Source organism: Planococcus citri, chromosome 1, assembly GCF_950023065.1.
Source record: "Planococcus citri chromosome 1, ihPlaCitr1.1, whole genome shotgun sequence".
Lineage (NCBI taxonomy): Eukaryota > Metazoa > Arthropoda > Insecta > Hemiptera > Pseudococcidae > Planococcus > Planococcus citri.
The window spans coordinates 23,568,109-23,581,509 of NC_088677.1; the positions used below are offsets into that span (position 1 = coordinate 23,568,109).

The 13,401-nt window shown below is 33.7% G+C and overlaps 1 protein-coding gene across 1 annotated transcript; it reads left to right on the forward strand.

The window, feature by feature from the left end:
- The first annotated feature begins 4,003 nt into the window (after positions 1-4,003).
- Positions 4,004-11,592, forward strand: LOC135834200 (mucin-3B-like). The gene is made up of 6 exons (XM_065348039.1): positions 4,004-4,031; positions 5,035-5,201; positions 9,048-9,169; positions 9,260-9,394; positions 9,471-9,632; positions 9,719-11,592. Exons 1-6 carry the CDS (start codon positions 4,004-4,006, stop codon positions 11,127-11,129), a joined length of 2,025 nt encoding a protein of 674 aa, XP_065204111.1. The 3' UTR covers positions 11,130-11,592.
- Positions 11,593-13,401: the final 1,809 nt, after the last annotated feature.

Below are 13,401 nucleotides of genomic sequence, written 5' to 3' on the forward strand. Positions count from 1 at the left end.
GTTGTGATTGTAAACGATGATCTCCAAAGTCATAGTTGCCCAATCACATTATTTTGACAATTTTTGGATAATTTCTCAAATATTTGGGGCTCAAAAAATAACCTATGAGCTCTACGACTTTTTGACATATATCCTGGAAATTTCCATTTTTCATTTTTTATCGGTGGAATTGGCCAAAAAATCGAAATTTGGATACCTTTGAGCCCCTGTGAACTCGTAGTTTTGCGTTTAGGCAGATTCAAATTTTATGGTGAACTACTCTAGGTGTCCTTTTGATTTAAAAAAAAAAATGATTCAAATGAGTTACTGCACAGTGCACACTTGTGAAGTTCCTTTCTTATAGAGTCAAGTATGAAGTACCTACTATACCTTACCTACCTACCCGTAAATTAGGAACTCAAGAAATAGGCTAAGCCTAAATCATGGCGCTTATCGATGCTATCTAGTAAGCTGGTCAATTATCTGTGAAATGATCGCACCATCATAACACTTTCTGACAATTATCACGACTAACTAATGCGAATAATTGCGTGATGTAAGCAATTACCTGCACAACGTAAAACCCCATCACCTTAAAAGTGAAATCATTCATAATATTAAAGCCATTGCTTTTGGATCAGCAAAATATCATCATTTTACTATGTATTTATAATTACGTAGGTATAGGCAGCCCAACCAAGTATCAATAAATAGGTAGCCTAATTACAATCGATAATAATTACTCACAAGATGCGATTTTCTTCATACCAGGAAAAAATCTAGTTACTTATGATAATTTTCATTAGATATCTAGGTAAATGTATCTCACTATACCTATACCTACTATGGATACATTGACATGAAATGAAACAGCTCGATGTTCGAATTGTACGAGTACCTATATAAGTCACTAAGAGTAGACCAAAGACCTACACCTACATTTCTACACGGTACAAGGTTAATCTCGAGCTATACTATATTGATACAGGTACTTGAGGGTACTTGAATATAAGTAAAGACAAGCTGGTTATAATAACAATACATCGATACCTATCAATACAAAGATGTAAGTAAATTCGGTAGCACAATCGCCATAAGTAAATCACCATCTCACCAACCACCATCCTGTAATACGAAACGATTCGTTATGGACAAGGTGCAAGTTTGTCGATTGCTGACACACGAATACGATTATTATGAAATATTCTTGTTTGATTAACGAGTTCAACTGCCTATTATGTACTTATACACTGCAGACTACATCCTGCTTTAGGCGTACGCGTTAATTGTTGCTTTATCGTAATCCAACTTCTCATTCTGTAAGTGGATTATTTCTTAATAAAAAATCAACCCGTTCGGCGTATCCAGTATGATAAGATGGTAAGATGAATCGAATTTAATTCTCGCCCAGTGCGCCATTCGATACATATTTGCGACAAATGCTCGAGGAACCCGCAGTGTTCGACAGTCGTGTTGTGATAATATGTGCTGAAGAATTCAGGAACAATGTTTACATCGCGGATATACTACACGACGGCGCAGGTTTTCCTCGTATGCGGAATATTCCTACGATTTGCCGGTACGTTTTATTTTTCAATTTTTTAATACCTAAGTATAGGTATTGAATTTATATTCGTATTTTTCGAGTGAAATCCGCAATAACTGCAGGAAAGCACCGTTAACTTCATTTTAAAAATATTTTCAAGTCGTTTTGTCAAATTGTTATTTTTGGACGAAAATATAAACAGGAATCTCAAAAATGATGATCTATTACACAATCATTAATTTTCACCGAGTACGTTCAAGAAAAAAATCCGCTGATGAGTAAACAAATAAAGGATAATATGACGTATGAAGAAATGAAACGTACATAAATATAAACAATTGAATGTACCAACTTCCTATAGGGAAATAAGTAAATAAGTACCAATCTGGTTTTATAGTCATGATTTTTTTTTTTTTTTGAAATTGACATTCTCTCCTCCAATATAGTAAATGGTCTCTCCTCTCAAGCTCAATGTTTTTGAAGTAAATTTCTTATACATCTCTTCATTTTTACTAAGAGGATCCCTCGAGAATATATCTTTATAAAATTTCTCAAAATTACCCATAACTTATAAAATTTCAGTAAAAATATTCGCAGCAAATGCTTATAAAAAAAGTTCAAAATCACTAAAAATGACCTAAAACTGATGAAGGTCTCATAAAAATTACCTAAAATGCTGGAAAAAGGGTTCCAAACCCGTCAGGATGATGTAAAAACACTTGAAAAACCAAATTAAAATGGCCCAAAATTATGAAATTTTGATAAAAATTGTCAAAAAAGAATGAAAAAAAACACGTTAAAAACATGTTAAAATGATGAGGCAACGCTCAAAAAACAGATTAAAAACATAAACGTATCAAAAACCGGTTACAGTTATGTAAAAACATCAGAAAATAAAATGAAGTTGGTCATGAAAAATACCCAAAAAAAATTTTTTTTAATGAGTGTAGTCTCCTCTTTAAAAAAACTTTTAAATCGTAGATACGTTTTTTACTTTTTAAAAGTTTTTCAAAGTCTAAAATGATATTTTTTCTCAAAATGTCAAAAATTGGTCATTTTTTGAAAGTTTTTCAAAGTCTGATATAATTTTAAGAATTAATCGTGATTTTTTCGTTGGTAAAACTTCTCAAAAAGTTTTATGTTCTCGTCAAAGTGGAACAAAAATGTACATTTTTTTTTTTCAAAACTGCCAAAAACAATCTGATTGTGGTCAAAATTATCAACATGATTAGATCTCTTTCATACAAATTTCCAAAACAGCTTGTTTTTTTTTTCAGCAAAAACTGCAAAAAAAACCCTCATCTTGGTCAAAATTATCAAAAAGTCTTGCTTTCTTCAAAAAACCTCACTTTTTTGTCAGTACAAAATTTCAAAAAATCTCACAATGTTTTTGAAAAACTATATAAAATGTCAAAATTTCCCAGGAAAAAACTGTGCTTTAGTACAAATTGTCGAAAAGTCAGTTTTTGTCAAAATTTGCGGGAAACGCATTTTTTTTCGGAAAATCTTACCAAGTCTTTCCTTTTTTGACAAAATAAAACTAGTTTCTTGTAGAAATTTTTAAATCTATATTTTGTAAAAATTGAGAAAAAAGCATAAATTATTCTTCTTTTGAAAATTAAAATTTCCAAAAAAATCTTTTTTTGTCAAAGTTAGTACAGAAAAACCTCAAAAAGATAGGTACCTACCTATTGTTTTTTGCCACAATTAGGTATTATGAAAAGTTAATTTTGGTTAATACGTATTTCCGGAAAATCATTCATTTTTTTCGCCAAAAATCTGTCTTTTGTGTCATTGCATTTTTTTTTGTAAAAATATTGTAAAAAATTTTATTTTTCTATAGACATTGTAAGATTTATTTTCTTTAATCAAAATTGAGAAGAGTGTTGGTTTTTTTGAACCAAAATCGCCAGAAAAAAAACTTTTTTTGGGGGTCGAAATCTTCAGAAAATGTTGCCTTTTTTGTCAAAATTGCAAAAAATCATACTTTTTTCAAGAATTGCGAAAAGTCTCACCTATTGTAAAAATTGTAAAAGAAACAATTTTTCTCAAAATTTCAAAAAAATTACAGTTTTTTTTTGGTAAAAGTCAGGGTTGGGCATCTACGCGTAGAATAGCCTATTCTACGTTTTGGTGTAGAATACATAAAATTTGATGTAGAATGCGTAAAATGCGTAGAATGCGTAGAATACGTGTAGAATGCGTAAAATACGGTGTAGAATGCGTAGAATGCAGCAAAATCATCCTATCTGAAAGCCAAAAAATTGTTTATTTATCAAAAATGCACTTTTGAAAAATGAAAGTTCAACTTTTTTGTTCAGGAAATGAAATTTGAAATATGAATTTGGGTTTTCTTCTTTTTAATTTTGTAAATTGATTATAACATAAATTTATAATTTATGATTGAGAATTTGAGAAAAGAAATCAATACACTCAGGTACTAACTAAACAGAAAAAGTGATAAGACTAGTAATCATAATGCCGAAGCCGAATGAAGCTGTGTTAGGTGAGCTTAATTTCAAAATTATAAAAACCACAGGAAAAGCAGGTGATTTGAAATACGTTGCTGGTTACTATTTTGTTTTTGTTCTTTACCTTACTGTTACTATTTCGTGTTTTTTTTTTTTTTAGCTTATTGTTACTCTTATTTTGTTTTTTTATCCTTACTATTGCCATTTCATTTTTTTACATACCAGCATTGAATTAAATGATGGAAAAACTGAAAAAAATATAAGTATTTCGAAAAAATAAAAATAATCTGCACGTTTATTCTACGTATTCTACGCATTCTACGCATTCTACGCATTCTACATTTTTTTCAGGCTATTCTACACACGCTATTTTACGCGTAGAATGCGCATGTATTCTACATGGTGTATTCTACGGCACAACCCTGGTAAAAGTTGACATTTTTAGAAAGTTTTTTTGTCGCAAAATTTGTAAACAGATGGATTGTTTTTATAAAAATTAGGTTTCAAAAAATCTTACCCTTTCATGAAATTTGCCAAAAGATACGATTTTTTAAAATGAAAATTGTCAAGTTTTGTTTTATTAGCCAAAATTGCATAAGAAAATTTTTTATGGTCAAAATTTCCAGAAAGTCTTGCTTTTTTGTGGCATAAAATTTACTATTTTTTTTTGGCCAAAAATTGCAAAAAATCCTACTCTTTTGTTGACATTGTAAAAAATGTCCATGTTCTGTCAGAATTGGCAAAAAGGTCATTTTTTTTCATCAGGATTGCCAAAAAGCAATTCTTTTGTCAAATTATCTCAAAGTTTTTCTTTTTCTTGACAAAATTCCAGAGAGCCTTGATATGAAACACCAAAAAGGTATTCGGTAAATTTCAAAATGGTACCGGAATCAATTAAATTTATACTTACGCAAATTAATTTAATTAGTAGGTACTTATCAATTTACATTATACGTAGGATATATTTTCCAATGAGTTCGCGCAATTAATAATCTATGATTGTTCATATTAATTACGGGAAAATTATCACTGTTGCAGATGCGAAAAGTATTGCACAACATGCGGAAAAGAAAGATATCCAAAAACCAGTTGATCAATTAAATCACAACGATGAGAGTGACAAATTTCACAACAATTTCCATAAGCGTCAAATCCCACCGGAATTCAATCAATTCCAACAACAGCAACAGTTCGATCCACAGCAGGTAATTTTTATTGCTCGAATAAATTAATTACAAAAACTTTGGAAATCAACCGCAATTTAAATTAATGTTGGTACCTACTTTACTGTATAGTGTATATCATACGAATGTGTAATGAGAAATCGTAATTCTTAACTGGTATTATTGGTAAAGATGACACGAAGTAATGCGCAAAAATGGAAATCGTTCGTGTGAAATACACCGACAATGAGTAGAGAATGAGACCACTTCACTGTGCTGATTGCTAACATACGTAAAAACGCATTATTCTTAACCCTTTAACGCATGGGTGAAGTGGAACAGATAAATTTGGAGAACTTTCATCAGAGGAGTTGAACTAAACAATCAGATTGTGATACTTATTTGAAATAAATTTAATTTTAGTGATCATTTAGTTTGGAAATTGAGGAAAATCCTCAATTTTCTCCAAAAGATTTAGGTCTGGATATGTTGATTTTCGAAGACAAATTAAGAATGCAGACGGAGACGGAAACCAAAAGCCAAGTTGGTAGAAATCTGCTGTAAAATTTTATCACCAGGAAATTTTTTGGTTGTTTTTCTCCATTTTTTTAAGACTCGTGAAGGAAAAAACACAAAAAATGTCATTCTTGTTTTTCAAATAACTGTGACGTTTCGACAGCTCACAAGGAAAAATTTCAACATCTCAACAGTGACTCGTTCTTTCGTGAACGAGTATTTCGCTTTGAGCAAATCGTATCTGCGTGAACGAATCATTAATAACATAGGTAGGTATTGATGTAAGTATTGAAGAATAGTTTGATCTTTTCATGTATCAACTGATTTGATTTCCTAGCGATTCAGCCGTTCTCGAATGATTTTTCGAATCTGAGCGAATCGTTCGCGAAAAAATTGGGTTCCAATTTTTGATAACAGGATTATTACTGTCAAATCTCAATCTCACGTGTATAATCTGGATCGTAGGTACTTTGATTTTTCTGCGAGACTTTCGCTAATTGAACGATTTTCTCTTTTTCGAGCGAATCCTTCGTGAGCGGATCATACACGATTTTTTTGAACGATGCAGAGATCTTGAGCAAATCGTTCGCGAACGAATTGGGGTATGTTTTTGATGACAGGATCACAGCTGCCAGGTTTGATCATGTAATGTCGTCCTGAATCAGTGAACCTAATTTGATCATTCATTCGCGAACGATATTTTCTCATTAGAGTAAATCGTTCGCGAACGAATCATTTACAATTTTCAATACTGAAACGATAAAATAAAATTATGCACGACTGCCAAGACAAAACTCGGCATTCTACAATTCATCAATAGCATTGTGAATAATTGTGAATGATTAGTTCGCGAACGATTTGCTTGAAGGGAAAGAAATCGTTCGCTAACGATTTGCTTGAAAGGAAAGATATCGTTCGCGAACGAATGAATGAATTACTGAAAATTTCATCTAAAGCTAAAGATAAAATCAATGATGCAAGTTACAATTGATCGATTCTTTATCTGATTTGATTTCCAAATGATTCAGTCGTTCGCGAGTCATTTGTTGATTCTGAACAGACTGTTCGTAAACGAATCGTTTCTTTTTTATGACAGGAATATCATTAGGTAATGTCAAATTTTGTCATACGTATAATTTTAATTCAAACCGGGCCTGATTTTCACGAGATTCAATTCATTCGCAAACGATTTCTTTTCCTCCAAGCAAATCGTTCGCGAACGAATCATTCTAATTCAATAACAATTATTTTCAATTTTTTATATGGTTTTAAAAATGTCCATTTTGACTTGTCTTACGTGATTTTATCTGATTTCCAAGTGATTCAGTCGTTCTCGAATGATTTGAAGCCTAAATCATGAGCAAATCGTTCGCGAACGAATCCAGTTCGGTTTTTGATGGCAGAAATATTACCGATAAGTTGTGTCGTATAATTTTAAATCTAATTTCATTTTCAAAAAATTCATTCGTTCGCGAACGATTTCTTTTCCTCCGAGCAAATCGTTCGTGAACGAATCATTAATCATTTTGGATTTCAAATTGTCCAGTTTTGCTCTGGCTTGCGTGATTTCATCTGATTTTCAAGTGATTCAGATTCAGTCGTTCTCAAATAATTTGTACATTGTGAGCAAATCGTTCGCGAATGACTCGAGCTCGGTTTCTGGTGACAGAAATATTACCTACCGACAATTTTTGTCACATCATTTTAAATCTGCTTTGATTTCCAAGTACATAATTCATTCGTTCGCGAACGATGTCTTTCCCGTCAAGCAAATCGTTCGCGAACGAATCATTCACAATTATTTTTAATTTTCTGTATGGATTTCACAAAATGTCCAGTTCTGCTCTGTGTTGTGTGATTTTATCAGATTTCCAAGTGATTCAGTCGTTCTCGAATAATTTGTACATTGTGAGCAAATCGTTCGCGAATGAATCGAATTTGGTTTTTGGTTACAAAAGTATTGCTACCAATTTTTGTCACATCAATCATAATTTTAAATGTGTTTTGATTTTCAAGTAATTCATTCGTTCGCGAACGATTTATTTTCCTCCAAGCGAATCGTTCGCGAACGAATCATTCACAATTATTTTCAACTTTCTGTATGGATTTCACATAAATGTCCAGTTCTGCTCTATTTTGCGTGATTTTATCAGATTTCCGAGTGATTCAGTCGTTCTCGAATGATTTGTACATTGTGAGCAAATCGTTCGCGAACGAATCGAGTTCAGTTTCTGGTGACATATTACCGACAAGTTTTGTCATATGTAATATCATTTTAAATCTGCTTTGATTTTCAAGTAATTCATTCGTTCGCGAACGATTTCTTTTCCTCCAAGCGAATCGTTCGCGAATGAATCGAATTCGGTTTTTAGTAACAAAAGTATTGCTACCAATTTTGTCACATCATTTTGAATCTTATTTGATTTTCAAGTGATTCATTCGTTCGCGAACGATTTCTTTTCCTTCAAGAAAATCGTTCGCGAACGAATCATTCACAATAATTCTTAATTTTCTGTATGGATTTCAAAATGTCCAATTCTGCCCTGTCTTGCGATATTTTATCATATTTCCAAATGATCCAGTCGTTTTCGAATGATTTGTATATTGTGAACAAATTGTTCGCGAGCGAATCAAATTCGGTTTTTGGTAACAAAAGTATTGCTACCAATTTTTGTCACATCTATTTGAATTTGATTTGATTTTCAATTCCTTCGCGAACGATTTGTTCTCATCTGAGCAAATAGTTTGCGAACGAATAACGTAGTCAAAATATTTTCTTGATGGATTCGGATTGAAAATTGCTTACCTACATTAGTTTTTTTGTCGTAAGTGTCTTTCATTTCTAAAATCGAAATTCCAAAATGGAATTTGATCAAAATCGAACAACTCGGCCCCGACGGCGTTGTTATACTCTAGTTTATTCCATCTTTGTTGAGATGTAAAAATTCCTTGTTAGCTAAAAAAAAGGATTGAAATTTCGTGTTCTGGAGCATTTAATTTTTTCCTTTCAAGTTTTGTAAAATATTTGCATCTTTGCTACAAGTAACGAAAGTCGAAATTTTGCAGCCCATGGAATTTGGCTGTTTTTTTCTATCTGTATCTATAAACTTAGCTTTGGAAATCAAAATACTTAATCGTTTGGATTGGAGAAAATTGAGAAAAACTGAAAAATCTTCAATTTTCAAAATAAATGATCACTCAAATTAAATTCTATTTTTTTTTTTTTTTTGAATGTCACAATCTGATGGTTTAGTTATATGTACTTCTTTCATGAAAATGCTTGAAATTTGTCGGAATGAACGTCTCTCAAGCTTTAAAGCATTAATACCTGACATGCTCTTCCATAATGACAAAATGATTGGTTATTTGCAGTATTTACAACAGCAGCCTTTCATACCCAGTGGCCAAAGTTCCTTCCCTGACGGACAGCAGTTTTTCAATCAGTTCCCAAATCAGGCAGCTCTGGACGAAGAAGCAAGATTTTTCTTAAGCCAGTAACTACATATATTTTATAAACTTTCGACCTACACTCGCCTCAAGCTATTCGCCCACTTCGATATTAATTTCGTTCTCTCAATTTAAAGACAGACAACAACGCTGAACCCGTTATCATTCGGCAACGATCCTCCATCCACGACGTTGGATCCAGTCCAGCAACAACTCGCCGAACAGCAACGCAGATTCCAGCAAGAAATCGCTGACCAAGGTTTACGAGAACAGCAAGAGAAAAGCTTCGGAGTACCTCGTCCTCAAACGACGACGCCTCCTCCAGCTCCTCAACCAGGCGTAAATCAGTTTTTCCAGCAATTCGATCCACAAGGGCAAGGGCAAGGGCAAGGACAGTTCTTCTACGGCGATCCAACCGCTTCCAACGTACCAGTCCCACAACTGCCCCAAGATAACCTTGCTTTCGGAGGTGCTGATTTCAACCAGCAACAACAATCCTTCTATCCAACAGTACGTGAATTTCGTTCGATTAGCGAAAAATCTCCGCGTTCTATCGATAGGCAGCTAGGATCTCATAATGATCTCGGTTTTTTTAGTTCAACAGTTAGTCCGTCGCCACTGTCGTTTGGTAATTCCATACAGCATTCCACGCCAAAAGAAGATCTTACCCAAATAGGAAACTGGTTGTTTGACAATCTCGCCAAACAAATCCAACGAAGTCTCGCCGGATTCACGAATGGCGCGGGCGCTTCCAAACGACACCAGCATTCTACTCCCAGACCATCGGCCAGGCCAGCGTTCCATTACTCGACCCCTTCACCGTTCCAGCAAACCACCAAGTCACCGTTTGATTTCGATCTCTCGCACTCTACCCAAGCTCCCGATCAATTTTCTTCCACCAAATCCCCCACTATCCAATACCAACACCCGTATTATTCGCATACCACCACTAAATCCCCATCCAATTTCGACTTCCAGTACACCACCCAGGCTCCCTTACAATTACCCATCTATCAGACTACACCGGTGTATCAATCTACGTCGACCAACGTCATCGATACGAGCTCCTCGTATCCGAACTGGAACAACATTCGTGGTGTGAATCTCGCCACTAGCACCCCTAACTACGGCGACGATTTCGAATCCAAACGAACCACAAACGTAATAGACCAGTTCGAGAACTTCGAACCAAAAAGAGTGAAAAACGTGCAAATCATACCTTTTTCAACCGAATTACCAACAACTAATTACCAAACGAGCGTTAAACCTTTATACGATAATAACAATATTTACCAAGCGTACAAACAAGTTTACGATATCGATCAACAAACCAACCATCAGCCAATCACGTCGACGCCTTCGTACTTGCAACTCATCAACAGCCGACCTCCGCCAGACGGTATGAGCGTCGCGTCTCTATTTCGATCCAAACTCAACGAAATGAAAGAAAACGAAAAAGCAAATCGACAAGTAATCCCTCAAATTAAAATACTAGAAAGAGGATACTCCGAATTCCAACAACACGATAAATTCTTCGATCAACTCCAACAGAACAATAACACTAATTACCCTACCAATTACTCCGAAAGCACCACCGCCTCTTACGATAATCCATCGACAGCTATTTTTATCAAAGTTCCGGAAGAGCCACCAACCAGCACGGTTGGTTTCTTATTTGATAAAACCATCACCAAAAATATACAAAAAAAAGAAAACTCGCAACATCCGAAACATAAAAATAACAGCAACAGATCACCTCAAATTATTAAATCATCTTTAGTATACAGAACTCCGCCTGGTAAACGAGCTACTGTCAGTAGATCAGAAATATCACGAAGTAATCAAATCGATACCGGCTTGTTGAGTAATCTAATATTAGGAGATTCTAGTAAATCGTTGAAATGGCTGCTGGGTAACAACGTGCCAACCACTACCAGTCGTCCTTTCGTTTCAGCTCTGTTGAATTTTATTCAAAAACGAGCAACAGGCGATAGCGAGGATGCGTAGGCTAAGCCCTTAAGGCTTTAATCCATTTCATGTGGTCGAGCTGACCTAGTCATTTGTGTAATCAAAATAAATTTAATTTACTATGTAGTTAGATACCTCTAATTCTTCTTTTGCGAACTTTTTTCATTTTTATTTCTTCTCATTATTCGAATTAGATAATTAGATATTTTTTATACGATACCTAGGGTATTAGATACTCATTTTAATAAGCTCATTTAGTTTTAAAATCAAATCGATCTTGAAAATACCAACAAAATATAGCAGGTAGATAAAATAATACTTATTTCATTTCAATTTTTCACCATTGAGATGTATTTTTATTGTTAGGTAGGTATTTAAAATAAGGAATAATTATTTTTATAGATTTTTTTTCGTCTTTTTTTTACAATGAACATACCTCATTTCTACATTTAATGTGAATTCAATCAAAATATTTAATTAAAAAACTAATTTTTACTTCGAATATTCATCTAACTACTTTATTTATTTGCTGTTATTTAGAAAAAAAAAAAAAAAAAAAAACAGCACATAAGCGGTTTTTTATTTGCATCTAGGAAGATTGTAACTTCCCTCCCCACATCATCGTCAGCTGTTTTAAATGAATTGATTTGAAACTGAGGGTAATGACTCTGAATTTTTTCAATTTTTTTTTCAACTCCACAACGTTTCCAAAATCCACTTTAAAAATTTCAAATCAATTTTAAGAAAAGGACAAACTCTGGAAAAAATCCAAGAAAATTATTTTTACATTTTTCAGGGTATTTTAAACCTTTGGTAATTTTTTCAGAAATTTTTGAGTGGTGGTCGCTGCTCTATGGTCATAAATCCATTTGGAAACGAGTTTTTTTCATTTAAAGTGGTTAATTATTGTGGTCAACAATTTTTTACGCGCAATGTATTGTCAAAGACGCCGAACAGCTCCATCAACCTGAATTTGGACCAATTTCGTAAATTTTTTCATGTTTTGTTTTTATTTAAAAAAATCGAAGCTGGCCATTTTGGGAACCCATGACATTCTTTTTAGCTGAAATCCATGTTAAGACTAATATCAACTCGAAAACTCGAAATTCGTGGTACATTGCAATTTCAGAGAGATTAGAAATCTTCAATTTTTCCCTCTGCCAAAAAAAAAAAAAAAAAAATCAGAAATTTTGTACGAATACGATTTGTTCAGAAATGATGAATCATTCGAGAACGAATTAATCACTTGAAACATCAAATCATATGATACTGATACGACAAAACAAAACGAGAAAATTTTCATTCTATACCGATGAAAATTGTGACTGATTCGTTCACGAACGATTAATCTCATCCGAGCAAATCGTTCGCGAACGACTGAATCACTAGAAAATCAAATCATATGATACATGAAAAAACAAAATGAGAAATTGTTCAGTCTACCGACGAAGATTGCGAATGATTCGTTCGCAAACGATTTCTCTCCTCCGACTATACCGATGAAAATTGCGACTGATTCGTTCGCGAACGATTTATCTCATCCGAGCAATTCGTTCGCGAACGACTGAATCACTAGAAAATCAAAGCATATGATACTCGACAAAACAAAAACGAGAAATTTTTCAGCCTACCGATGAAGATTGCGAATGATTCGTTCGCGAACGATTTCTCTCCTCCGAGCAATTCGTTCGCGAACGAATTATTCACTTGAAAAATAAAATCGTATGATACATGACAAAAGGACAAAACAAAACGCGAAATTTTTCAGCATATACCGATGAAAATTGTGACTGATTCGTTCGCGAACGATTTTTATCTCATCCGAGCAAATCGTTCCCGAACGACTGAATCACTAGAAAATCAAATCATATGATACACGACAAAAGCAAAACCAAACCAGAAATTTTTCAGTCTATACCGATGAAAATTACGAATGATTCGTTCGCGAACGATTTTTCTCATCCGAGCAAATCGTTCGCGAACGAATTAATCACTTAAGTATCAAACCAAATATAGCCGGACAGACGAAATTTGACAGTTTTAATCCTATCATCTTAAACTAGACTCAATTCGTTCGTGAACGATTTGCTCAGAATCGATGAATCATTCGAGAACGACTGAATCATTGGAAAATCAAATCAGACGGGACACCAAAAAACAAAAGGAAATATTCTTCAATTCATTTAAGAAATTTTTGAATGATTCGTTCGCGAACGATTCTTCTCCTCCGAGCAAATCATTCGCGAACGAATTAATCACTTGAAAAATCAAATAATATGAATATGATACACGACAAAACAAAACGATAAAT

Coding starts and splice junctions, on each gene's coding strand:
- LOC135834200 (XM_065348039.1), top strand. CDS start 4,004: ATGCCGAAGCCGAATGAAGCTGTGTTAG. Junction 4,032..5,034: donor GCCGAATGAAGCTGTGTTAG/GTGAGCTTAATT, acceptor TCACTGTTGCAG/ATGCGAAAAGTATTGCACAA. Junction 5,202..9,047: donor AACAGTTCGATCCACAGCAG/GTAATTTTTATT, acceptor GGTTATTTGCAG/TATTTACAACAGCAGCCTTT.